We start from the raw sequence: 27,693 nt of genomic DNA, 5'->3' as shown, positions 1-27,693 counted from the left end.
GCAGAGGGCACAAAGGGCATACAGGTTACAGGAATCCCTGGGGTGTGGTATTTACATTCTAGTTCGCCAAAGAGAGTCATGTAGGGTTTCTACTGAAAACCTGTGTCACACTGATCATCATAGTCTTTGTGAAATATGTGTGCAGACAATATGCAGTGAGATATACATATTGGAAAATATGTTCTTAAGGCCTCATCGTTAAAGGTGGGTCACTCAGAAGTAGCACCTTGAAACAGACTTCTCCAGACAGGAGATACTTATCTCCCTGGCTGACCATTGTGTTTTACCATAGAAGTCTATTCACATACTGAGTCAAAAGCTAATTAAGAGCTCCAGAAGGACTTCAGAAGGAAATTACCAGGAAACCGCAGAGGGTGTGGGGAAAGGTGGGAACGGGGACACCCTATTTTAGAGGTGAACACTAAAGGACTAGTCTGGTATATCTGGAGGTGCAGAGAGACACTCTGGCATCCTTCACCTGGGTGAGGCAATCTGCCAGCAGTCTTGATCTCATGAAAGAAGGGTCTCATGGTGGACAAATGCTGTGAGGAGGACTTTGGGGTATGTAGTATCTTACCAGATAAAGAGTGTATCTTTTTAGTTGAGTGTAGATTCTACAATGTATGTTATGCTTTTATTTTCTACATAACAAATAGAAATATTGGAAACAAAGAGTTATCACACAAATCCCTATGCTCTGCTAAACTTGGATTGGTTTATAGTGAAAGCAAGTATAAGTGCTGTGTGTTAAGTGGAGCTGTGTACCAAGGTGTGACTAGTAAGCTGTGTACCAACATGTGACTACTATTACTTTGGGAATAGCAGGCCTGGAAATTCTGTGAGTGTCTAGTGGATAAGAGGAGAGATATTGGATACTAGATATGATATGGACACTCAGAGGACTTGAGGATTGCAGCGCCTGTTGCTAGCCTGCAGGAGGGGCAAAAAAGCTCACATGGGCTGACAGGGGAATGCATGTGTTGCTTGTGGCAGGTGGTGCAGGGAGCTGACACTTGGCAGGCACAGATAAGGCTCCCTCTGTCCCTCATGTTAAGGGCACATGGTAGTGAGATGCCTTATAACCACGTGTAAACACAGGAAGCATCAGAATTACACACACACACACAACCTGCAAGATCCCATGTTATTCTTCTTGCAAGCTAAGATATGAAATTAAGACTTTAAAAGATCTTTATATTTCTGTCTTGAGTTGAAATAAGAAATTATTTTTGTATTTTTAAACTTACCTTGTATTTATGAGACATCAGGTAAGCTACATGATACCACACAGCTTGCACTGAAAGTTTAAGTTAACCTAAACAGGTTAAGGCAATATCTCATTAAAAGTTATGACCAGACTCAGACTGGCAAACATTTAATTGCTGAGGGCACAGATTATGACCTCAGACGGTCCTGATGTCAACATGATCACCATGAGAATGAAGCTGAAGTTGTTTGTGATATCACCAGGAATTTGAGATGTGTATGTAGCTTCAGTTAGGCTTAGTCTTTGTTGTAGTTTATGTATGGGAATGGATTCTACGGATTTTAATAAGCAGACTATTTTGTATTAAATGCACATTCAGGCTGAGACTTTGAAAGCTGCCTAAGAGATTTAGATGTCCAATTCTCATTAAAATTAATAAGAATTAGGTGCCCAAAGGCCTTTAGGAAGCTTCAGAAATCCCACCTCTGATGTTCTAGCTTGTTTTTACATGTAACACATGGATTTGAGGCACTTACAGTACAGCTCTTTGATGGATACAGGAGCTGGAGCTTCAGGAGTGACTAAGCCCCTATAGACACCATTTATTTTCATTAATTTAAATTCTACAGTGCCATTAATTAAAATACAAAGTCAACTGAGGTGAAACCACAGCTCTAAAACAAGGCTTTCAAATGTCACAACCATGAAACATGACTTTGTGCACTAGCTGATAATGAGCTATGGTTTACTAGGGAGAATTAGCATCTATCTATATTCCAGATTTTCACCCCAAAATATGCTACAGAAAAAATACATTCATGGTATGATACTCACAAAAAATTTCAATAACTTGAGACCAGTCATTTCACATTTGCATCAAAGGCAAAGAGGCCTATTGCTAGCTGACAGTTTTTTAGATGCCACCCACTGTTAAACTCAGTTGTTGAAATCCAAGTCAAACTCTATTGGCAACATGAACAACTTACTGTCAGGAAGCCTGAAAATAAAATTTAAATGTAAAACACTGAATGAGATGAAGTTATACGAATACTAGGCTAGATCCTCTCTGTTGCCCTGCATCTTCCATAGTTACCTGTGCCATTGCAAAGTGAGTGTAACACACTACCAGTTCAGAATGTTAATGATTTATCCCATTTTACGCACTTGGCACTGGTGTAAATTTTAATACACCAGGCAAGAAACAGTGGAGGATCAGGTTACCTGCCTATGGAAAAGGAAGATACCTTCCCATTCCACAAGATGGATGTTCCTGATGCATAATTCACTTGCCCAATCCAAACTGTGGTCCATGCACCCTTGGTGGTCCATGGAGACCTGTCTGGTGATGTGATATTGGCTCTCCTGCTGGTTTACAGCTGCCAAATTGCATTAAAAGGCTGCTAAACAGACATCAAATAATTTTCTAATTTTTCTCCCTCATGTAAGTAATTGCTGTAGTTGAACAGGTATCTGTGATATGTGATCACAAATTCGAAGAAGCTCCCCAGACATTTTATTAACATGAGCCCCACACGAATATACAAATTTTAGAACCCCTTAATTAGATTATGTTTTTAGAATGATTTAAATATGGAAAGTGCTAAGGATTGTTAACTATTGCTTGACTAATATCCCCAGTAAGGTCAAATAAAAACTGAATTTGTTTTAAAATGCCAGCAATTAAAAGCCAAAATAAAAGTTCACTCATTGACTTTCTCTTTCCTTTTCCTGGTGAGGATATTATCCACCTACTCCCCTTCCCGCATTCCCAGAAAGCTATTGGCTAACTATTTAGTGCTCTAAATTGATATACGTTCAAACTTTTTAAGTCGCTGGGAACTCAACTGACAAGCCAGCTAATGTAGCAATGCACTAAATGGTGACATGGGGTGCTTGTCAAATGGTTTGATCCTGCATTCCTTGCACAGCCCTAACTCCCACTTAAGCCTGGGATGAAGTGCAGTTTGACATGGCCACAGGGCCGGCGCTATCATTTAGGCTGCCTAGGCAATCGCGTAGGACTGCCAGGATTATTCGGGGGGTGGCATTTTGCCTGGGGGGCAGCAGGCGGCTCTGGCTGACCTGCCGCAGGCATGCCTGCGGAGGGTCCGCTGGTCTGCGGCTCCGGTGGAGCTGCCGCAGTCATGCCTGCGGACGGTCGGCTGCTCCCACGGCTCCAGTGGACCACCCGCAGGCATGCCTGTGGCAGCTGCACCACAGCCATGGACCAACGGACCCTCCGCAGGAATGACTGCGGCAGCTCCACCAGAGCCGCGGGATCAGTGGGGGGGGGGGGGCGCGAAATGGCCGTGCACCTAGGGCGCTAGAAACCCTAGCGCTGGTCCTGCATGGCCACCTTCAAACCAAACCTGTCAATATTATAAGAGGGGACAAGGAAAATGGGTGTTGGCCTTTGAAATTTTTAACTCTCTAACTTTGGTATTTTAGTGGGTGCAGCTAAAAAGACTTTCCATTTTAATCAGAAAGGTCAAAAATAAATAACACTTTATTTACAGTATAGAGTATCAGTCACTGTAATAGATAGGCACCACATATGGTAGAATAAAAGTGGTATAAGAATATAAAATGAAGGATCTCCACTTGTATTTCTTGGGCTCAGTTATTTATTCTGGGAGTATTACTATTTCTTCCTCTTCATCATTCCTTTTCTTTCTTTGTTTCTCTCGTCCTCCTCTTCTCTAGTTTCTTCCTTCTACATATTTCCCTCATACTCAAATGTTATTCTCAGCTACCACATGTGAGTAGGCTTGTTACCTACCCAACACTGAAGAAACACTGACACCAGCTCTCAGTAGTTTCACCCCAGGCTCGGATAGTTTCTATCTCTCCTATGGTCTCAGAGCATCAAGAACAGAAAGGCTATCATTAAGGTAGCCCAGTTCAAGCCCATTAAAAGTTGTAGAGATCAGGATCAGGTTTAGACCCAGTAGTATATGGTGAGTCGGGAAGGCAAACACTGCATTTGGAAGACTAAAAAACATCTGGCAACTCAAAAACATCTCCCTCAAAACAAAACTGAATGTGTACAAAGCAATCGTTATCACCATCACAACATATAGCAGTGAGACATGGCAACTTACCAAGAAAGTTACGCAAAAGCTGGATGCATTTCATCACAAATGTCTGAGAAGATTATTGGGAATGAAAAAGTCAGAAAAATTACTGGGCAAGGTAACCTCTCAAAAATAATCTATAAAAGAAGACATCAGTGGCTGGGACATGTGCTGAGAATGGAAAAAGAACGCTTACCAAATACTGCCCTTGAATGGAAGCCAGAAAATGCAAGAAGAGAGGAAACCAAGAATAACACGGAAATGAATACTTCTGAATGACATCAAGCACCTCCACATAAAATGGGAAGATTTGGAGAGAAGGGCAGTTGACAGGCAAGCATGGCAAATGTGGGTAGCCCAATGTGCAGCAAAGCACAGGTTGGACTAAGGTCTAAGGTAAGCATATGGTGGAAAGCAGAGTATTGGTACAATGCCCTTCCTGCAGCTAATCATCCTCAAGAGTCATCCTGCCACATATTTCACCACATGGAGTCTCTTGTTGACCTTGACTGATAGCACTAGGTAAACAAAGTTATAACGGTCTAGGCCTGAAATGAAGAATGTATGAATCACAGTTGCTAGTCCTCATCGGAGAAACTAGGCAGAGACTTCTAGCTAGTATTAGCTGGAAGAAGGCATCTCTTGCAACTGGACCTACCTGGGTCTAGGAGACACATCTAGTAGTACTCAGATTCCAATATGGACAAATTCAAGCTAGTACATTTTGGGAGAAAGCAGTAATGGTGAAAAATACTTAGAGATGACAGTGGATAATTGATTAGTTTTACTTGCAATGTGATATGGTATCTAAAAAGGCACCTGCAGATTTGGCTGCATACACAGAGGTGTCATATCATGAAACAGGAAGATATGGCTTCATCACTTGAGATATTTAAAACTAGTTTAGACAAAAGCCTAGATAAATGGCACAGACATACTGCGCTTGCAGTGGAATGAACTAGCCAACCTAACAGATCTTCTTCATCTCTCATTGCGATGATTCTATGAACTCAAAAGAGCTCTATTCATTTTCTCCAGGTGAAAAAAATCAAACCAATTCCCTTTCATTTTAATGAGCAGTTTACATGATTCATGAATTTTACTAGGTTTCCTAAGATTTGTTACAGTTAAAGGCTGACAAGTATTTGAGTACTCATTAATTTTTGGATCCTAACAAGAAAGACCGTGCCCTTTCGAGGCATTATATCAGTTGTATTTACAAATCTCACACAGGAAAGCTGTAGTAAGTGACAAAACATCTTGTTATCTATTATACAGACACATACACATTTGCATATTACATTGTCATGTGAATAAACAGTGTAAGACATTTAAAAAGACAACACTTTCCACCTGGTTACCACAGTTATTTCCTCTTAAAGTATAGGTGGATAAATTGTGATAATCTCACACCTCATTTTCTAATAACTTCTGGCAAATGCTGACTTTATTAAAGGAAACCACTGTTTCTCTTGACCCCTGAGAAGTCTCAAAAAGTATTCTAGGTAACAACTTCTATCGTAAATCACATGCAGTATCTAAACCAGAGGTCAGCAACCTTTCAGAAGTGGTGTGCCGAGTCTTCGTTTATTCACTGTAATTTAAGGTTTTGTGTGCCGGTAATACATTTTAACATTTTTAGAAGAGCTCTTTCTATAAGTCTATAATATATAACTAAACTATTGTTGTATGTAAAGTAAATAAGGTTTTTTAAATGTTTAAGAAGCTTCATTTAAAATTAAATTAAAATACAGAGCCCTCCAGACTGGTGGCCAGGACCCAAGCAGTGTGAGTGCCACTGATAATCAGCTCGCATACCGCCTTTGGCACACGTGTCATAGGTTGCCTACCCCTGGTCTAAACTATGGGCAGCAGAGCCTTGCATGCATAGCATTTGCCTCTCAAAATAACAACGGAACATTAGTTCTTCAAAGTAAGCTTGCAAATGCTAAAGATATACAAGTATCATGGCTAAGCAGAGAAGTGAAAGAGTTAAATCAATAGCATCAGTCAGAGAGGACGCTCCTTCTATGTTCTTGCCCCTCCCCATTCCCTTATCCTCCTTACCGTGGCTTGGCATTTTCCTTGTGACTTCCTTGTGACTACAGTGGCAAGAGGCTTGTGTCTAATAACTATTCATGTTCAAATTGTGTTAAACACTCTGCCATTGGGAACTTAGCACCTTTACAAATCCAGCTACTGATTTAGTGCCTAAATATGGATTTAGGAACCAAACCTTGTCCTCTGTTTTGAAAATCTTGGCCTCACTGATCCGTCCTGCTGAAAGTTCCCATTGATAATTTACCTGGGATGTACAGCAGCAGCTTTTCTGTATAGAATATCTGCTATTTAATCATTTTGCCTTAATAAATAAAATAAATAATAATAAATACTACTACTACTAATAAAGATTACTAGCACACATTTCAGAGGCAGGGAGGTACTGAGGCTAATCGCAACAACAGGGGATGAGGAAACGTGTCCAACAGGATTCTATGCCTGGCTCTGCCACTGAGTCAGTGTGTGACTGAACAAAATCCATTTGTGTCCCATTTTCCCCCTCATCCATAAATGAAAAAAACTCAGTGGTTGTTGTGAGGTTTAATTAATTAATGTTCATACAGTGATCAAAGGCAAAGTATTTCAGATGGGATGTAATCAAGGTTCTGCCCACCTACAATCACTACTACATCCCATGGTATTTTTCACAAGAGAAAATGTGCTAGCTGTAGTGTCTTTGCCAAATTCCAACTCATCTGAATAACATTTGCCTATCAGCATTCTCACCCTGCCTGGTCAATATTTTTCTTGCCTTAAACTGATCTGTAGTTATTGCTTGTGCACTGTAAAACAGCTGCTGTGTTCTACTCCACTGGAGGTTATGCTTCAGCAGTGACTGAAGCAATCCCTACAGCATCTATTTCTCACCTAACTCACAGAGATGTCGTGAGGATTAATTTTACATTTGTCAAATGCTTTGAGATATTTGGAAGAAATATTTTAAAGCCTTGGAAAACATTGCTGGGGATGAAACTGCAGCTCTTACACATGGAAAATTGCCATCTATTTTACTTGCCACAAGACTAGTCTTATTATTATTTTATTATGGCTTTCCAAATTAAATCTAGAAACAAGCTTTTTTAATCATAAGGAACACAAACCAGTCTGAATCCATTCATTTCTTATTTTACCACAAGCTCTATTTTAAAAGCGAATCCTTCAGAACAAAGATTTTGTTGAAATTCTCTCTTGGGCTAAAAGCTTATATGTTGTTTGGAACAAGTATTTATATCAGAGTTACAGATGCTTAAAGATAGGGGCTTTATGCTGAAAACATAGGTACCACTTTATCCTATATTGTGGCAGGTGGCATCCATCACTGGTATGGTAAACATTATATCCACAGCAGGCCTAGAATTTAAAATGTCTAATTTGCACTCAGACTCATTATGGATTTATTCTTGCAGAAGCAAAGATTTTTATTACCTGTTTGCATAATAATGCTATGATGGGTCTGTTCCAGTCTGAATCTCCGAAACAGACTCAAGTTTATGCAAATTACTCACCTGCCTCATAACTCCACTTAGGAACTTGAATGGACAATTTGATGTCATTGCCCGTACACTGTTCATCAGAATTATCTTCTTTTTGCTTTGTGACTATTAAATTATTAGTTCCTTTGGGTGTATTCACAAATTCTGGACAGTCAGAGGGAGATGTACCTTTCCAAGGGCATGTAGTACCCAAATATTCCTTTTCTGCTGTCTGTTTTTTATCTACACTATTTTCTTTTAAATTTATATTTGAATTTGTTCTGAGTGGAGTCTTGTTTTCATCTGGGAGCTTTGTTTTAAGTATCTCTGCTATTGACTCTTCATTAGCTTTGCCATCTGCTCCATCTGGTGTTAATCTGGATGAATTGCAATTTAAATTGAAGGACAATACTGATCTTTGAATTTTTTGGCTTTTAATTTGAAGTTGGTCAATACATACAGAAAGTGACTTGTTAAAGTAATAGATTGTATTTGGACAGTGCTGGGAAATCTTGAAGCGAACAGATGAAGTGAATGAAACTGGTGCTTTTTTCCTGTGATTGCTGCCTGGAGGAAATGTTCTGTTTTCGTTGTTTTCAATGTTAAAAATCCAGTCTCCATGCCCTTTATATACATGTGAATAAGATTCAGAAACCTTTAATCTGGTGGCATATCGGTTTATATAAGATTCTTGATTATGCAAAGGTTTGCAGTGCTGAGCTCGTCTTGCTTTGTTTGAAGTAGCAGTAGTGTTCATTAGAACATCACCTCCCCAGTATTTCAAACACAGAGAATCAGTAACAGCTACCTGCACTGGGTTGTTAAAAGGTGGAACAACGCGTCTAGCAGTAACTGTTATGGATGCAAATCCTTTTTTATGAGAGTCTGTTCTAGATACGTTGTCATCGAAAGATTCCTGAATTCCTAATCTGCTGGGAAGTAACATGAATGCTCTATTAATGTTGACTGAACTATCATTAGCCAGAGATTGCTTCATATGATAAGCATTAGGCTGAGTGATCACAGACTGCATCGGCAAAGCAGACCCATTTTCTTTTGATTTAGTCTCATCAATCAACTGTGAAATGACTATGGATGAAATCATTTTTGTGTTTTGTGATGCCAGAGACTCCTGCAAATGAAAAAGATCCAAATTATTAAAATATTCTATTGTCAAACATATAAGTATTTCTCCTTCAGAGTCTATAATAGGGTTTGTTCAAGGTTTCTTGTTAAATTTCTTTTTGTACCAGTTTGCTTTCTGTCATTTTGAAGACATGTTCCTAAAATCAGTTCAGAATTGTCTAGAAGAGTTCAGCAAAAATCGGATCCATTTTATGCAAAAATTAAACATTCTAAAACCATTAGTTTGAATGATCAGCTGATTCTCTCAGTTGGTGTATCTGTTCCTATGTTTGTCTAACAATATATGTGTCAACGGTGATTGTCAATTTCAGATTATAACCTACTCTTTCATGCTGATCCTCAGAAATATAAAAAGTGCTTTAAGCACTTACTGCCTGTACAAAATGAACAATGTAGGTGTATTGTGATTTTCTGTGGAGTGTTTATGTGGGAGTTGGGTCAGTGCTGCTGCACAAAAGCATCAAATATGACCATGGGGAAAACTCCTTCATGTTCTCTCCAATAAAAGATATGCACAAATTCCTGTAAGTGCTTTGGATATCATTTAATTCACTAGCTTAATATTTGCTGGATGCACAAAATAACAGTGTAAGGAGCCCAAGATTGATTGACAGCAGTCCAGACTCATTTTTCTAACCACAACACTCACCATCTATCTTAACATAATGTACCTGGTGTCCTTAGATAAGGGTAAGCATGAAGTTTAACTCTACCTACAATTATTATCTAGATGACTGGTTACATAATGTTTATTTCATGCAGAGTATATGGCTCAAATTCTCTGCTGCTGTAAATTGTTATATCTCCACTGAGGTCAATGTTAGCTGCATCAATTTACACGAGCAGGGAATTCGGCTCTATGATCTGAGTGTCCTCAGTCCTCACTTAGTCAAAGTTCCCACAAGTCACAAAGTAAATTCTACACGATTGGGACGTGGTGAATTGTCATCCGAATGACTTTTTTTTTTTTTTTTTTTTATTTAGGTGGTTTATGGGAGCTATTTTACTGCTCATGAAGTTAGCCAGATTGATAGCCCTGGAAACTCAACTGAAGGTGATACTGCAGTCAGCCAGCATCCAAACTTCTCTACAACAGTTTCATCAATACACCTCAAACTTGTTCTTGAGGGACAATCTTTTGGGGCAAGTAGGATTTCTTTATATCCCTTCTTTCCTTAATTTTTCTGCAGGGTGTGCCATCCAGGCAGCCAACTAAGGTGATGGGCTGTGTGATGTAACCACATGTTTATCGGGAACTACGCTGAGATATAAATCCATGTCATGTATGGCACCAAACAACTGGTCAAAAACATTGATCCTTACCAATACGGCTAAAGGCAATCCTGAGACCATTCAGTCAAAGGCTCCATTGCCAATTACCCAATCCCCTCAGCCAGCAATCACCTCAGAGTTACAAACACCAGAGTTTTACGAACTGACCAGTCAACCACACACCTCATTTGGAACCAAAAGTATGCAATCAGGCAACAGAAGAGACAAGGCAAATACAGTACAGTACTGTGTTAAAGTTAAACTATAGTGCTAAAAAAAATGAAGGGAAATTTTAAGAAAAAAATATTTGACATGGTTTGACAGAAAACTATTTTTGTGCTTGTTTCATTTAAATTAAGAGGATTAAAAGCAGCATTTTTCTTCTGCATAGCAAAGTTGCAAAGCTTTATTATGTCAGTGTTCGGTTGTAAACGTTTGAAAGAACAACCATAACGTTTTGTTCAGAGTTATGAACATTTCAGATTTATGAACAACCTCCATTCCTGCTATTATTTGAATTGAACATGAGAGTATTTAGGATGTACATGTTCACATAGTTAGCTAAATGTATATTCAGATATACACACCAAAATGTTCAATTTAGATAACCACAGTTATGATATCTGGAGTAAAGTACAGGACATCTTCATATATTAGAATGTACAGTCATTTAATATGTATTTGATTTATATTACAAAAATAAAATACACATATAGTTTGACTTCATAGCCACAAAATGCGACTCTAATGTCCCTCAATTTACAAGACCCATCCCTGTGTATCTTTAATTGTACCAGGTATTAGATGACACACTATACACACAAGGTCACAAGGTTCTGGTAAATCATAAGTAAGGACAGGGCTATGGCAGAATTTTATGGCCTTCTTAAAGTCTTTGCTGAGGCTACTTGCCCTCATCAGATTGGTCATAACAAGAAAGGGGAAGGGTGGCTTCCTCACCTGCTTATAAAGATCATCTGCTTCCATCCCCCCCACCATTGCCAAGCTGCAAGTAACAACAAGCGTAGTAAGCTTTGGTATCCAGTTAATTATGCAAAGCTTTGGAATTTGTTAGGTAGATGAGGAGAATATGAATATAAAGGGGATGTTGAAAGATGGAAGAATGTTTTATTTTTTAAGAAGGGCTGTGTGCTTTGCAAGAGTTTAGGTGGTATTCAGTACTCTGTTCTTATGCCACACCCGTCACAATGGTATGTGATCACTCAAGACTTCAGTAATAAAACTCATATTATACAAATATTGACTAATTTGGACAGCAACTGCTGTAAAATATAGCCTGAGAGGGAGAAAATAGTCTCCTGAGGTTTAATATTTTGCCTGAAGGCTGACAGCAATCTATTCCATCCAAGGAACTATGTTCCCTTCAGAAATTTGTTTATTTTTATTGTCTCTGGCCCTGGAGCCACACTGTACTTGCTTTACTATCTCTGCTGAAAATTTTCCCTGTGTCTTCTCAGACCCTTTTCTCTCTGCCTCCGCTCTTCTCAACCCCTTCTCTTGACATTATTATTTATTTCTTCTGCAGTAGCACCAGCTCCAGAGTCTCAAACCAGCTCCAGAGCCTGCAGAGCATTGAAATCTCAGGTGATCACAGGGCCTTCTGCTGTCAGTGTTCTGAGATGGGAGGCTCAGAGTGATAAGGCTGAGGTCCATAGTGTCTCTCCTGTGGAGGAATCCATGCCGAAGACCATCACACTCTGTGCAAACTATTGCTCTGTTTGCTGTGGTATTGCCATAACAGGAAAATAGCACAGAACACTGTATTTTAAATAATCCTCAGATTAAGGTTTCAGAAAGGTAAATTTTTGGGACCTAAACAGCAGAGCAAATCCAGGGAAATTTCCCCTATCTTCTAAACTATTTGTGGCTCTGGCAATCCAATATCCTCCCAGCCCCAGAGAATGTTATTTTTTCCCTTTCCTCATTTTTTTCCATGGCTTGAATAATAGTTTTTTCATATTGTATTGTACTATATTTACCTCAACCTGCATCTTTAAGACCTTTGCATCTCCCTTCAATTTTTACAGATCGATGAGTATAAATGTGCTTTAAAATGCATTATTTTGTATGTCTCTCGTGTGCTCCAGCAATTAACATGAAAATTACTAAATTTCTTTTGTTAAGTACAAAACAGATGGAAATCCCATTTAATGGTCCAAATGCAAGTCAGAAACGAGTCTAATTAGTTTCAGTTCATGTAGCAGTATTTTGAATAAGTAAATTATAAAAATAAATAGCAAATGTCTCCTCCCAATGTTTTGAGAAGGTAATGAGTCTCTCTGAGCTGGCCCTATATTCTTTTGGAAGTTTGCAAGCTTCATAGTCTTAGTGCAAAAGGAAAGAGTATTCTGGCAAATTGAAAATCCATGGCTTTATTTTCAGGGGATCAGAGAATGGGAGTGTCCCACACATTGCTTAGATCACTCGTATCATTGGTTGAGTCTATCTGGGAGACGTCTCAAAAACTTACTTTTCTTCAAAATATGCATTTTATTTTTCTTCAACAAGAATATAGATAATAAGATGAATTAATCTACTGCAAACGGAATCATGACCAGTTAGCCATCACTTTATTTAGCTTTTCTGCTGCCCAAGTTGAGTGTGACTAACCAAAAACAATTGTAAACACACTATACCAAGACAGGGTGATCATGACTACTGTGAAAGCTCAACTGTGTTGTTGTTTTTTTGTTTTTACCTTAGTGGAGTCTGATTCTTTCTCTGCAGCATTATCGTGCGGATGGCTTTTGAGTTCTTTTGAATCGTTAGCACCAAACTGTTTTTCTCTGATTCCTAGGAGGGGGAGGAAAAAGATAGAAATGTTACTGTCAACTACATGATGGTATAGCTAAAATGGGATATAAAATCGAGTACAAATAGAAGGCAAAAGGGTATTACTAACGGATTCTGAATGGTCTAGGATCCACTTATCTGAGAGACCTCATCTCCCTGTATCCAATGGCTGCACTTTAAACCACACTGCAAGGTTGCTCCCAGGATTGGTTCCAGGACAGTCTCACGCTGTAGTGAGACCTGATCAAAAGCCCACTGAAGTCAATGGAAGGTCTCCCATTGACACCCCCCCCCCCAGTGGGTTTTGGAGTATGGGCCTTCACAAATTGGCTGTCTTTTAGTATGGGCCTTCACAAATTGGCTGTCTTTTGCAGCCGACGGAGTCTGAGAATAGTGTCTGACACAAGACATTATGGACCTTGTTTTCATTTGAACTAAGGACATTATACACTACCCTGGCAGTGCAAAGGAGCCTTAAAGTGGTAATAAATCGCATTAGTAAATGTCAGTATATTTATCTGGTCTAACTTTTGTTTGATTTATTTTGTTTGGCTGTTGGTTTGAGTTTTCTTTTAGTTTTCTGGGCAGCCCGGTGCCTGGGATTGCTGCAACTGGGCATTCTGTAACACCGCACATTGTGAGTCATTTTACATCAATAACGTTTCTTTGCTTCTCGATGCTTATTTGAAAATGCAAAGTAATAAAATAAGTATTTAAATGGCATAAAATTCCCTCACTCTTCTGCCCAACCAACTCTGCAGTAAAAATTCATGGGAACATAGACTTTAGTTTTCGCAACACACTGCACAAGTCTGCAGTTTTTACTAAATTTAATTTCATTTTACGTACATTGTTGTATTAATAGAGGAATAGAAGTCAGATCCTCTTACTGTAGAAACTGCTTATTAAACCTCATCTGCAATAGCAGGTTTGAGTCCTTCCAACTGGTGCAGGGATCAGGGGAGGGAGAAGAGGGCTGTACTGTGTGACTCCATCTGCTTCACTGAGAACCGCTCTTCTGAGAGTTCCATTGTGGGAAGGCAGCTGCAAGTTGCAGCTGGGGCTCCCTAGGAGGCCTGCTAGCAGAGGCTGCCCAGAGGATTCAATGATATAGAATATCTCTTGGGGTGCCCATAGTCCACTTTGAGGGCAGTGCTGACTGGCTGCAGACTTCTTCACACTGCTTCTTATGGGCACAGTTTCCACCACTGGGGCTCTGCTGATATCACTCTGTGGTGGATCAGGCCTGCTGTGTACAGTGCTAGTCACCATATCAAAAGAAGGCTGTTGTTGCCATGGAAAGTGCACAGGCATGGAGCAGTAAAGAGGATAGAAAGGCTGAAGAATCCAGCAATGAGGAGGAGGGTGAAGGGAGTCAGGAAGGAGTGGATTTGAGGGGAGCCAACAGAAGTTCTTGCAAAGGTGAAAGACAAAGCTCATGGTGTCATGTTTTACAGCAGTAAAAGCTCCAAGTAGTATGGTATAAACAGGTAGAGAACTCAGGAATGGTTATGATGTTTGGAATAAGATTCTTTCAGAATTACTTAACAACACTGTATCAGAGGGGTAGCCGTGTTTGTTGCTTTTTACAGATCCAGGCTAAGAGTCCTGTGGCACCTTATAGACTAAGAGACATACTGGTGCATAAGCATTTGCGTCTGACAAAGTGGGTACTCAGCAGGGGCGGCTCTAGGCACCAGCAAAGCAGCACCTGCTTCAGGCAGCCCATTTGCAGGGGTGGCAGGGACCCAGCATGGGAGCTGCGAACCCACAGGGCGCGCTGGGAGTTGTAGTTTCTTGGTTGGTTAGCTCCCTGCCTATAGAGCCAGCCCTGGAGCAGGGAAAGAACTACATTTCCCAGCATTCCCTTGGCCACTACCAATTGGAAAGGAAGGAGGGGGACCTCATGCAGCAGCGTTCTGTGAGTGGAGAGTTGCACTGTGAATGGTAGAGATACCATATTTTAACATTCAAAAAACAGGACACTCCATGGGGAGGGAAGCCTCACTCTGCCACCATCCACTCCCTCTGACTGTCCCCCACAGAAACCCCAACCCATCCAACCCCTCCCGCTCCCTGTCCCCTGATCATCCCCTCCCGGGACCCCTGCCCCTAACTGCCCCCCCAGGACCCCACCGCTATCTAAGCACCGCTGGTTCTTGTCCCCTGATTGCCCCCTTCTGGGACCCCTGCCCCTAACTGCCCACCAGGACCCCACCGCCTACCTAAGCCTCCCTTTTTCTTGTCCCCAACTGCCCCCTCCTGAGGCCCCCCCCAATTCCCCCGTAGGATCCCACCCCCTACCTGTCCCCTGACAAACCCCTGTGATTCCCATGCCTATCCAACCGCTGCCTGTCTCCTGACTGCCCCCCGAACTCCTGACTCGTCTAACCCCCCGTTCTCCCTGGCCCTGACTGCCCCCCTGAACCTCCGCCCCATCCAACCCCCCCTGCTCCCTGTCCCTTGACTGCCCCCCCCAGAACTCCCTACCCCTTCTCCAACCCCCCAGCACCCTTACTGTGCCACTCAGACCAGTGTGTCTGGCTCAGCGCAGTGCCAGACACGCTGCTGCATACATGCTGCCGTGCTCCCCCAAGGAGCCCACAGCCCCACCCCCACACACACACACCCAGCACCTGCCTTCCAGATTTGAACACCTCAAAATTCAGGAGTGCTCAAGCTCAGTTTGGGCAGCTGTTACTTCATTTCTCCCAAATCGAATATACTGATCCACTGTAACTTGCTGTAGAAAAAGTATGATAAAATTGAGCAAGAAATGCTTCCCAGTGGTTATTAGGACTGGAATTGCTATTTTCAACAGCCATTGCCTTTTTGTTTGTTTAAAAGGAAGACAGTGATATTGCATTGGCAAATTCCCCATAGAAAGAAAGAGTGGAACAAAAGAATAATAAAGGCACCTCAACTTTTCCTCATTTATGTAGGACAGTCTTATAATATGCATCCAGATATCCTCCAATCACACAAGCTGAAAATTGTTCCACTTTACTGCAGTTCTGTAAGCATATGGGAACCAGTCGTGTCTGTGTTCTGTGCACATCCAAAATTCCAGCTGAATGGCCTGCCGTGGGAGCAAGTTAACAGTGACCCAGGGCTGCGGTGGAAGGAGGGTGCAGGTGGTGGTGGGGGAGAGCGCAGGGCTAGGGCAGCAGGAGGTGGGGGGGGCCACTGGTGCGGGGAAAGGGAGGAGCCCAGGGCTGGGACGGGGCGCAGCCCAATTTTTTTTTTGCTTGGGGCAGCAAAAAACCTAGAGCCGGCCCTGGTATTCACCCATGAAAGCTCATGCTCCAATATGTCTGTTAGTCTATAAGGTGCCACAGGACTCTTTGCTGCTTTTTAGCAACACAGGACTCCTGGTGACAAATTAACCCTTCTCAGGTGCCACATAAATAGTAATAACTGCTTCATTCCAGCACTAATGATTGCTCTGGAGCTGCCACTTCCTTGGTTTAAAACACCTGGAGCTGCTGGCATAGAAGTGACTACGAGGGGTTCTCAGCTTTGAAACCCACTCCTCCCCTTTGTCTGAAGGAGGCCGAACAAATCTGCTGACCCGTAGAGGAAGCTGCAAAACCTACAGATGTCCACAATTGTTTGGGAAAGGGTAAATATAATCTGGGTTGGTGTTTGTAGAGAGAATGGGGTACTTGCAGTGATAAATTAAATGTGGCTATTTGGATGAACAGAGACTGTTGCATGTGTTGATTTACTTTTAATATTTGTCAAATGTACCTCTCCTCTGTGCTTTTTAAAAATATGAATTTTAATAAATAAATGTGGGATAAGCGGCCAAGGTAGGTCATGAAAGCAAAATGTAAGAATTAGTTCAGGAGAAAAATCAGAGGTTTGCCAAATGTAATGGTAGTAATTGAAAAGTCATCATTAACCTATAGTTTTCAATTGTTTCCTATTGTAAGTAAAGTGGTAAAACTGCAGTTCTCTCAGATATCTCTGTGAGGCAACTGCAGGTAAATACTGACTTTTTAATGCTAATCACAGTGTATAAGGAAAGCTGGAAGGCTGGATAAAGATAAACCCAAAACTGAGCAGGCATGCTGTACCAGATGTTTTTTTCCCCTGTATTTCTCTTAGATGACTTGTATTCAAAATCCAAGAGAAAGAAGAAACACTACAAGGTCAAACAAGGATAAGATGTCAAAGTCCACAGAGAAATATAGAAGATGTAAATTACCACTTTCTAGCATATGTTTTCACGGCAAAAAAGCATTTGTACTCAACTTAACTTAGCTAACTCAAGTTCAACCCGAGGCTCACCTGCTGGCTTTAACTTGAGGTGCTAACCCAAGTTGCCATGTCTTCACTGATATTTTAACTTGAATCAGCTAACCTGAATTAAATACGCCCCTTTTTTCCCCCACAGTGAAAATATATCCATAGACAGCTACAGATGCACCCTCCCCACTCCACACAGGTCTCTTTGGTTTAGGTTTGTTCAGCCATTTTGTGGTCAGAGAAAGTTAGAAGAGAATGGGGAAGTGAATGTTTCTCCTGTCTGCTAAATCAATCAGTTTGGGTTTTTTGCATCGCGTTCTGGGTAATGACACTCGTATGCTACCACGGGAATCCCAGTGTTGGCAGAAACTCAAACTTTTGGCAAACAATTTCACAACTACTGTAATGGATTAATAAAAGTAGTGAATAAACCTCCACCAACTTCTCTGCTATTATTCAAATATATATTCTTGGAAGCCTCACATTTGTTAATTCATGTGAACAGTAAAAACACAAATACTGACCTTATGAAAAGAGCTTGAAGCTCCTCATTTAAAATGAGGACACTGCATGAAATAACAGCAGCTTAGATTAGAAGTAAATGTCAGGCATGGAGCACCCATACAGGTTCTTGTTGCTGACAAAGTGCTTTGTACTGTAACAATTATCATTCAACAAAATATAAATTTCAGTATTTCCCTGACACACCGTTATGGAAGTCATGGCATTTCAAGTATTTCCTATCAGTGTGGGGAGAAAAGAAAGCTTGTTCCTAACTGATATGAAGTCCTGAGGATTTCTGTTTTATCCTGTTTCACTGTAACCTATTTTCACAAATCCTGTCTTTAAGGCTGAGGAAGACTTTCCTGGTCCCTCAGTACTGTCCAACAGTATCCTCAGGCTCTGTAGATGGGTGCATGCTGAGTGTACAGTCCAGTTCATGAAAAAGGGGGAGGCAGCTGTTGGCATCCTGACCCTTGCTAGCTCCTTTAACTCTTATTTTCTCACAGCACTGTTTGCTGGACAAAACGATACACTTCTTGGCATCTGGACACCAGGGCACAGCCTGTGGTGTCTGTAATTACAGAGTGGAGCTGGAACTGAATCTCCAGCTCACAAATGACTAGATGTCTACCTTGGGCCAACTGGTAGCACACTCAGGTGATGTCTGAAATCTGCCAGTTAAAACACAGTGATTGCAAAGATGGGTATGCTGGTGAGAAACAATATGTAATGAACCCAAGGTGTACACAGCACAATTTGTACAGGCAAGGACTCTGTAGAAAGCTTGATAGAAACTCAACCAGACAGGCCACTGTTGGGACTATTACACCAAAACTTCTGGTCTTGGCTGGCACTACACTTGTGTAAATGGGCATGCTGCAGAATGACATGGTATACCTTGCTTAGAGCAAGCACAGTCAAAACAGTGGGGTGAATGCCTGTCATTGGAAGAAACTGTGTGTGCACAGGGCCGGCGCTTCCATTAGGCGACCCTAGGTGGTTGCCTAGGGCACCAGGATTCAGAGGGCGGCATTTTGTGCGCTCCCCACGGGGCGCACGGGAGCTTCCGATTCCACTCCCGTCGCGCCGCCGAAGAAGGACCTTCTGCTGACGTGTCGCGGAAAACAGCAGCAGACAATTGAGCAGCTCAATGACTGCCGGTGTCACCTGCAACATTTTGGCAGAGGGTCCTTCTTCGGCGGCACGATGGGAGCGGAACCAGAAGCTCCCGCGCGCCATGTGGGGAGCACACAAAACACCGCCCTCCAAATTCTGCCTAGGGCGCCAGAAACCCTGGCGCTGCTCCTGTGTGTGCGGGCACCAAAAGGCAGTTAGCACCCCAATTTTTAGTAGTGCAAGTTGCACACTTTTATTCAGTTGCTATCTCTGCTGACAACTTTCAAACATACTTCCCCACTACCCTCTGATCTCTTCCTCTCTGTGTAAACTCCTATCCATGCTATTGGCATCTCTTCGTGTCATGATGCCCTATGCATGGGTTCTTCCTCTCTAGCTCCCCACTGTAGGTAGTTTGCCTTCACGTGCCACTCAGCTCTCCAGCTGAGAAGCGGTTCGTTAACAAAATGTTCAATGTAGTCCAAAGTCTCAGAGAATCAACCTATCTTTTGAGCTTAATCCCCTCCTGGGATTAACCCACTGTATTTCCCTGCCTCTGTTACTGAGCACTGTCCTGCCCAGTCAAAGTATTCATGAGGCTTCTAGCCTCCCACAGTCTTTGGCATTTCAGCTCTTCACAGAGTGAGCAAGTGAACAAACATGTGAGCAAGCAAGCAACCCTGCCTGCTCCCAGTGGCTCCTTTCCTCTTTACTGAACTTTCAGCCTATTTATAAGTCCCAGAGGTCTGCTGAGTTTTCACCTGATCCTTTTAGTCCCACCCTGTCTGGCTGACAAGTAACTACCTAATTGCCACCAGGGTGAAGTGAATTTGACAAACTGGACCTTTAGCACTTCCTTGTGCGTTCAGCCCATCTCATATACTTTATGCCCTGACTTGGTCTGTGTTGCCCTCATCTTACCTTTCTTTAAGTCTCTCCTCAGAGCAAACTTCTCAGTCTTTCAACTGTAGTTCTCTCTTAAATAAGGGTTTAGTAGAGAAATGTTGGAACACACACACATTGGAACTAACAAGAAAGCTGCTAAACATCTCCACTCAGTCATCTGCTTTTTGTTGATCCTCAATCCTTATCCTATATCTCCAAATTGTCCGTTTAAATAGTAAGTATTCAAGAACATGGACTTTTTTTGGCTGTCTGTAAAACACTTAGCACTATATAAATAATTTCTAGCACTATATAAATAATGTTAGAAAGAGAAAATTCACCTTCATTGATTGCATTGATCATATTTAACTAAAGATTTAGAAACCATACAGGTCTTTTATCAGCAGATAAATGTTACGTACAAGTGGCACAAAACCGACAGTTTAAGATCCAAAAATATCTCAGAGGCAAGTCAGGCTCTCAGCCTTCCACTTCTGTGGCTAAAGAGTGTCACAAAGTTCTAAATTGTACCTAAATCACTGGAATGTTTACACTGTTTGTTACTAGGACAGTTACATTAGGATTCCATCTTCAAAACTTTTGTGGTAATTAACAGCAGTTGTTTTGGTTTGACATTGATGTTTGAAGATGTTTGTAACTTATACATTAAAAACCAAAATTATCTCAGGTATAATTTAAAAAACTTTTGTTTAAGGCATTATCTATAGATAAGAGAGCCATACAACTCTCCCACCCCAAGCTATATGCATATATTTATATATAGCATCATTCAAAGACATTTAACGAGTTTTATTTATACTGTTTAAAACAGTTTGGGTTTTGTTGTTTTTCTTAATACCTATTTAACTCAAAAACCTGAAAAACACTTGGGGGAAAAGATGTAATCAAAGGTTCAGTACCCCAGCCTCCACAATAGCTAGGGCTAAGAAAACTCCCAGTGCATATCTCAGATCTGCAGTGAGTCATCCAGCAAAACCAGGGAAGACCAATGAACACCTGATTTGACATTCCTGATATTTCTAAGCTCTGATCTATGCTTAAAAGTTCTGCCAGCATAGCTATGTCAGTTAAGACTGCAAAACAAGTCACTAACTAACCAACGTTGTTGTGCCAGCAAAAGCCCTAGCATAAAGGCTGCTATACTGGCAAAAAGTTCTTTAGTGAGAACAGCTTATTTTATTTGTTGAACTGGAATAAACTATACCAGCCACCACCTGCAGGGGTCAAGATGGGATTCCCTTCCTCCTCCTTCCCCCCCGCAACCAATGTATTCAGTTCTTGTTTGTTTTTGTTTTTTAATCTCCTTCCTCTGAAGCTTCAAGGATGGCCAGAGCTGGAGGTGGGACATTGGATGGGGTGGCCCAAGGCTCTGAGGTGGCACAGAGCATTCTCTCTCTCTCTCAGATGTTTGGCTGACTCGTTCTTGTTCACATGCTCACGGTCTAACTAATCACCATATGTGAGGTCCAGAAGAAATTTTCCCTCAGGTCAGACTGGCAGTGACCTAGGGGGGTTTCGCCTTCTTTTGCAGCATATGGATGTGGTTGACTTGGACATTGGTGCATCTCAATCCCTCCTATTCTCTGCCTGTGGCACACAGTAATCTAGTCTCCTGTGGGCTGGAATACTTTGGTTTAATTTTAGCTGTTGAGTTAATGTGCAGTTGCTGGGTGATGTTGGTAGCCTGTGATATATAGGAGGGCAGACTAGATATTCTGGTGGTCCCTTGTGGCCTTAAACCCTGTGACTCAAAAGTTATTTTGCTGGTGTAGACTTATAGACAATATAAGCTATATCTCCATTAGTGAGAGTTTGCTGGTATAGCTAGCTCAGCCAATCCTTTATAATGTAGAAAAAGGCCTAAGGCAAAAGCCAAATGAGAATAAATGACAAAGAAACTCCTCCACACTTTTCAGGTTTCTTTATATTTCATCAAGAAGCAAATAAAATTGTATTTTTCTTCAATTGCAGGCCATCTTTATTAAAACAAAAATGTACAACCAAACTGAAGTCAACATTTAAAATGGGACTAGAGATAGGCAAATGCCGAATTTTTTTGAAAATCCCATCCTGCATATATAAATCTTATATTCCCTACCTGGGGTTTACCCCAAGCAGCTACCTTGAGGTGAAAACTACCTGTGCCGTGTGTCCACTAGACCAAAAAACCACACCTATTTTTTGCAATTAGTCATAGCCTTAATGAGCATTAAGAGTGCTTTTCAACTGAGTTAACAGGGCCAGAGAGAGAGAGAAGGCATCAGCACTGCTATTGTATCTCTTTCGGCATCTCTACATAGAGCAACAGACAAAAGTTTGTAACGTGGGTCAGAGTGAAGTATGTGGTTTAATTGGGAAATATAATTACAGCGGTCTCCTTTTTGCAAATGGATCCACTCTTTGCAGAGAAAAGAAATTAAAAATTAAAACCAAAATCCAACGACCCCAAAATGAAGTGCTTCAAGTCTGTGCTAAAGAAGAATCAACATTTTAATGCAGCTTCATTGGGGAAGTTTTTCAAAACAGAGTAAACAAAACAACCTGAAGTCAGTCCTCTCCGCAAGAGGATTCATTGTGTAAACAAAGTAGAAAATTATTTTCTTAAGATGTCAGGATAAATTTACTTTTATTACAAGGAGCATCATGAGATTTGTTAACTGAATTATCTTTCACTGCTTGCACATCTTGAAGCAGTAGCTGACTGCCTGCAGAGATGATTACAGGATCTGCCATGAAACAGACGAATGAGTTCTGGTCTGCTATCAGAAAGCCAAAAGTCATAAATCTCTCATTATATGTACCATTAGAAGCAAGGCTCTCATCAGGGGGCTAGCAAGAGTGCCATTGGCATAGGACCTATATCTTGAAGTCTGCTTTCAGTCTACATTGCTATTATTTTGTATCCCTACTTAACAAAATAAAGTGCCTTCTTTATGGAATTACCCGCAGCTTATCAGCCATCCAGAATAATTTTAACAAGGTAGTCCCTTTTTTTAAAATTTCTATTTGTGTAGGGAGGAACCCAAGCATGTGCTTCCCTTTGCAGTAATGGCTTATGCTAACAGATCTTCTCAGCTCCCTGTAGTGATGAACTATCCTCACCCGCTGAGGCCCATCTACTCTCTGAGTATAATGCAGGACAATGATTCCAATGGAGGAATGCAAAGATGATATTACAGCAAGATTTTAAATGGTATGGAAAAGAAGTCTTTAACTCAAATAATGCTGTCCATCACAGCTTCCTCAGGCAGCTTTTCTGACATGCTTCATTTACAACCATGAAAGCTAGATATGCGTGCAGCAGAGGCTTGCTTATGTCAAAAAGGTAAAATACCTAAGAGATATGCAGAGGAGGGAGGTTCAGTCTGGATGGTGTTATATAGTCAGTTCATTCAGCATTGTTATTTTTCCTCAGTGCTTGAACTGTAGGGTTGGGATAAAAAGTGATTATGTCACACACATCCATTTCTGACTGTGGCTGTCAGAGAGCTGAGATAAAGTGGGAGTGCTCCAAAACTACACTTACTTTTTTCTTCAGTTCCAGTTCCCTCATTATCATCCACATACCCTGTTCCATCAGTTGAGCTGTACCCAGCCTACAGCAACAGTGAGGAATTAGAAGAATGGTTCATGCTAACCTCAAGCCTTCTGAATGAAACATCCTACCCCTCCCACCCACACTCCTCTGAGCCAAGGGGCTTAAAGCCTGTCTGCTTCTCTCACTCAGTAACTCACAGACCTATGTAACATGCAATGATGTGTCTGGTCTTGGAATCTATTTTTCCAATTCCACTGCAACAGGTTAGGAAACAGATGATTTCCAAGATTAAAAGAAAATGCAATCATATAAAAATAAAACAGAATGTAAGCAGATTTTGTGTTTATCTCTAGTTTCAACAAAAGATAACTGGTAATTATTTTGTTTTTAATCACTGAAGCTTTAAATGTAAAAGTGGTAGAGGGTGTAGAAAAGCTTGATATTATGGCTTAAATGTTAAGGCCCCAATTTTTTAACTTTCTATTCTTTTAGAAAATACTAGTAGTTAAATAACCTCTGTAGAATTTAATTTTAAAAAAGTCACAAGTAGCAGAGAAAATCACAAAGAATGACATTTGAGTTGCCACCGAATTCTATTTGATTTTGGAGCTGTTACCAGAATTAAAGTGAGTAAAAGTTCTCAATTGTTAGCCATTCTACCTGTTACCTCTATCTAAGCAGGACAGTTCATACTAGGCAATGACTCTGTAGCATTTTCAAGAAGCTGGTTGCCTAGCAACAAACCAAAATCTCATGCAAACCTAAAACCTCAGACCCCAAATCGCCACATTCAACAGCAAAAAAAGCAGTAAAAAAAATGAGATTATACTTTTTATCTCCTAAAGGACTTTCCCTATTCCGCAATGTGACAACTTCTCATGAGCATTAAAACATATGGATTTAAGGCCAATACTGCAAACATTTTACATATGCAAGTAACTTTACTCACAACAGTAGGCCCAAAGTTATTCCTATGCATAAGTATTTTCATGACTGGGCTTTTAAAGAGTGACTGTTGGGTTAAACATCACAGGCCACATTCTCTGCTGGCATAAGTGCACTGAAACCAGCAGAGTTATGCTAGCAGAGAATTTGTCACTGTGTATTTAAAAAAAGATGATTTTTCCCTTATTGCTGATGCACTGTTCAAACTGAAAGAATTTTACAAATCTAATTTACCATTTACACTATCCTTTCTCTGTTGGCTTTTTGCATTTCTTTCTGCTTGGGCACATTTTTTCTTGTCAGCTTATTCTTCACCCTTTATGTTGTCATGTAATAATATCATAATGCATAGGCTGAAAACACTGCAATGAATACTTTTTTAAATAGCCATGTCCATTAGGACTTTAAAAATCATGGAAATATTTGTATGATGTTACAAATGTAAAATTTTGTCTTGTAAAATTTTAAGGGAGGATTTTCAAAGCACGAAGGTGAGTTAGGTGCTTAAGTTTGTCTCAACAGTGTCTCTCTAGTGAGTCTAGTAGTTTGCCCTCACTATTGTTTTACCTTTGTTTTGATTAATTATGCTGAATACATGTCATGTGTACAATCGCTTATTAAGTGATTACTGTAGTGGTCACCCTTAAAAACTTGCCAGCTATTCTTTCCAATGCATTGGAGAACAAAAATTGCATTATTTTAAGTATTTCCCATAGTAACTAATGCCCAGTTTAGATACTGTTAAGCCTGTAAGTGCTAAGGTAACCGTATCTATTTGTCTAAGAAAACAAAACCAGAATGTTTTTAACGGTGGCCACTGTACAGTTAGCCCACTGGCTCCTATTTTAAGTACGGGTATTAATCAAAGCTTGGAAGTTTCACTGGTTCTCTCCTAGAGAATCACGGACTAAGCACTCACAGAGCCCAAGTGTATTACAAATTGAAAAGGGATTTGTATTCTGTCAATCCCAATTTCTACTCAAAGTCAAATTCTGGTCTCATTCAATTCAATGACAGTTTGCCACTAGCTTCAGTGGGACCAGAATTTAGCTGAGAGTCTCAAGCCATAACATAACTTTATGACAACTAGTTAAAGCAGATATACTCTGCTGATTCTGCTTAGGAAACTTTTTAAGTCATTATAGCGGTTTTCTGAAATGATAACTAGTGGCAAACTCACTGATTAAGACCCATGAAAAGTCTTTCAGGCCAATATAAAGTATTTAAAAGATTGACCAGGAGTACAAGTACACCTCTACCCCAATATAAAAAAATATATATATTACATGAATTTGGATATAACGCGGTAAAGCAGTGCTCCGAGGTGGGTGGGGGAGGCAGGCTGCACACTCCGGCAGATCAAAGCAAGTTCAATATAACGTGGTTTCACCTATAATGCGGTAAGATTTTTTGGGCTCCCAAGGACAGTGTCATATTGGGGTAGAGGTGTATTGTAGGCTGATGACTCAGCCTTGGAAATACTTACTGCTGAGTATAATGCTTACATGGGACTGTAATCATTAGCAAACGTGCTAGAGAATCAGGACCTCAGGTATTGGTGAGGGAGTGACTTCTGCAGCAGTTAAGCTGAGCCTGAGGCTAGAATAATTTTAGAATATGATCACATGGTGAAGATTTTCAGGCCCATATGAGCCAAAAGGATAACCGATTGATATGCTCCTTTATATGAAGCCTCTCTGAAGTATTTAAAGATAAAAGAGGAGAGAAAAGGGGTTCTTTCTGTCTACCATTTTTCAAAAAAATTATTGATGTGTGTGAAGTCAAGACCTATGAATTTTGCACTGTGGGGAAAACTCACCCCTGTTCAGAAAGCCAGCACAAGGTTTATGCACTACTGAATCCTACTTAAATCCCTTTTCCACAGCTAAAATTTGATTTTGGTGCAATTTTATGTCAGGAAAATCTGACTGCAACGTTTTGGTTTGGCTTGGCATTAATCTCTACCTCTGCTTGAGCTGTTGTGCTTCTCATGGGAGCTGTAGTTCTGGGTCCCTCGTGTCCCCATTCTGTATTCTGTGCCCATGATGTATCACATTCTCTCCTTGTGGCTGAGCTGTCAGGTTGCCTCATGGGAGACATGCTCCATGAGAGATCAAGCAGCTGCAGAAATGAATGCCAACTTGAACCATTTCAAATGGGGAAGGTTGAAACATTTTGTTTTGATCCAAAATGTCAAAAAAAGCATTGCAACATTTCCAAATAAAAATTCTTCTGAACTTTTTGTTTTGTGAAAAATTTCACTATTTTGACTTCTTCTCCCAATTCAGGAAGAAAATAAATGTCAAAATATCAGAATTTCACACAGGATAATATTCTGTCTTTTGATCAGCTCTAGAGACTACATCTTGGATTTGTCCCCACAGACCTACAGGTGGTACACAGAGCTTCAAATCATTGGGACTAACTGCAAGTGCCTTTACACAGCATGTCAGGTTATTTAGAAAATTAAACACCATCCTTGGGCTAACCGAGCATTTTGTTTGAGATATTATAAAAGTCTGAATGATTGATGGGCTTTGCTGCCGTTCAGTAACATTATATCAGAGGAAGAGAAAGTTTTAAAATAGAAAGTCTTCTAATGAGAGTGAAGTATATTTCAAAGACAAATCTATATCAATAATTTTGCAATGACAGTATTAATTGAGCACGACACTGAAAATCTGTAACAAACAGAACACATGTAGAACGTATTCATTACATTTTGTGTGTGTCATGTATGTATCAGCCTATGCTGCTGCACAACAGTACAATTATTTTTCATAATTTCAAAAGCCTGGAAAGATCTGCTGTTCTTTCCATTAGTTTGCATAGCTGACATGTTTTCCACACAGTCAAAAAGCTTATCTGTGAATAATCTGGCAGACTTTCCATACATTAGGAAAAAATGGAGAACAACAGGATCAGTTACAAGGACGGGATCAGAGCACTCTCTAATGGCCAGTCCATAGAGAAGATAAAATACAACCAGTGACAACCAACTAAGATATTATTTTAGGACAAAGTGACATGTAGAGGTCTGTTTTTTAATTTTAAAGCTCAAACTTCTTGTTTTCTTTTCTCTGTGCCACAAGTCTGCAGTTTGGCTGGCGAGGATGGTGTCGGTACATATGCAGACACTGATTCATTACAAATTGTTGCAATACCTAGAAGAGCTAAGGATATAGTGCTGACTTTTACTGTGGTAGAATTTATTGTAAATTAGAATTTTACTAATTAAAATAATCTTTAATGGATTAACCTGAGGTTCATACATTACTTTAACTTCAATCAATCACAAAGACTAAGTTCAAATAATGTCAAGGGTCTGAGAAACCTGCAAGTACAAGAAAATTCAGAGCTTACTTTTGCACAATTCTTTATATGTGC

At 40.5% G+C, this 27,693-nt stretch overlaps 1 protein-coding gene across 1 annotated transcript in view; it reads right to left on the bottom strand.

The window, feature by feature from the left end:
- C15H10orf90 (chromosome 15 C10orf90 homolog) overlaps nucleotides 1–27,693 on the bottom strand; it is a 106,354-nt gene that overhangs the window by 47,049 nt on the left and 31,612 nt on the right. Inside the window, 2 exon segments of the mRNA XM_032794827.1 lie at nucleotides 7,848–8,946; nucleotides 12,952–13,046. Coding sequence (XP_032650718.1) covers nucleotides 7,848–8,946; nucleotides 12,952–13,046 — 1,194 coding nt within the window.

Source organism: Chelonoidis abingdonii, chromosome 15 (assembly GCF_003597395.2).
Source record: "Chelonoidis abingdonii isolate Lonesome George chromosome 15, CheloAbing_2.0, whole genome shotgun sequence".
Taxonomy (NCBI): Eukaryota; Metazoa; Chordata; order Testudines; family Testudinidae; genus Chelonoidis; species Chelonoidis abingdonii.
The sequence above is the reverse complement of the archived record's forward strand: the minus strand, read 5'-3'. Positions and strand labels throughout refer to the sequence as shown.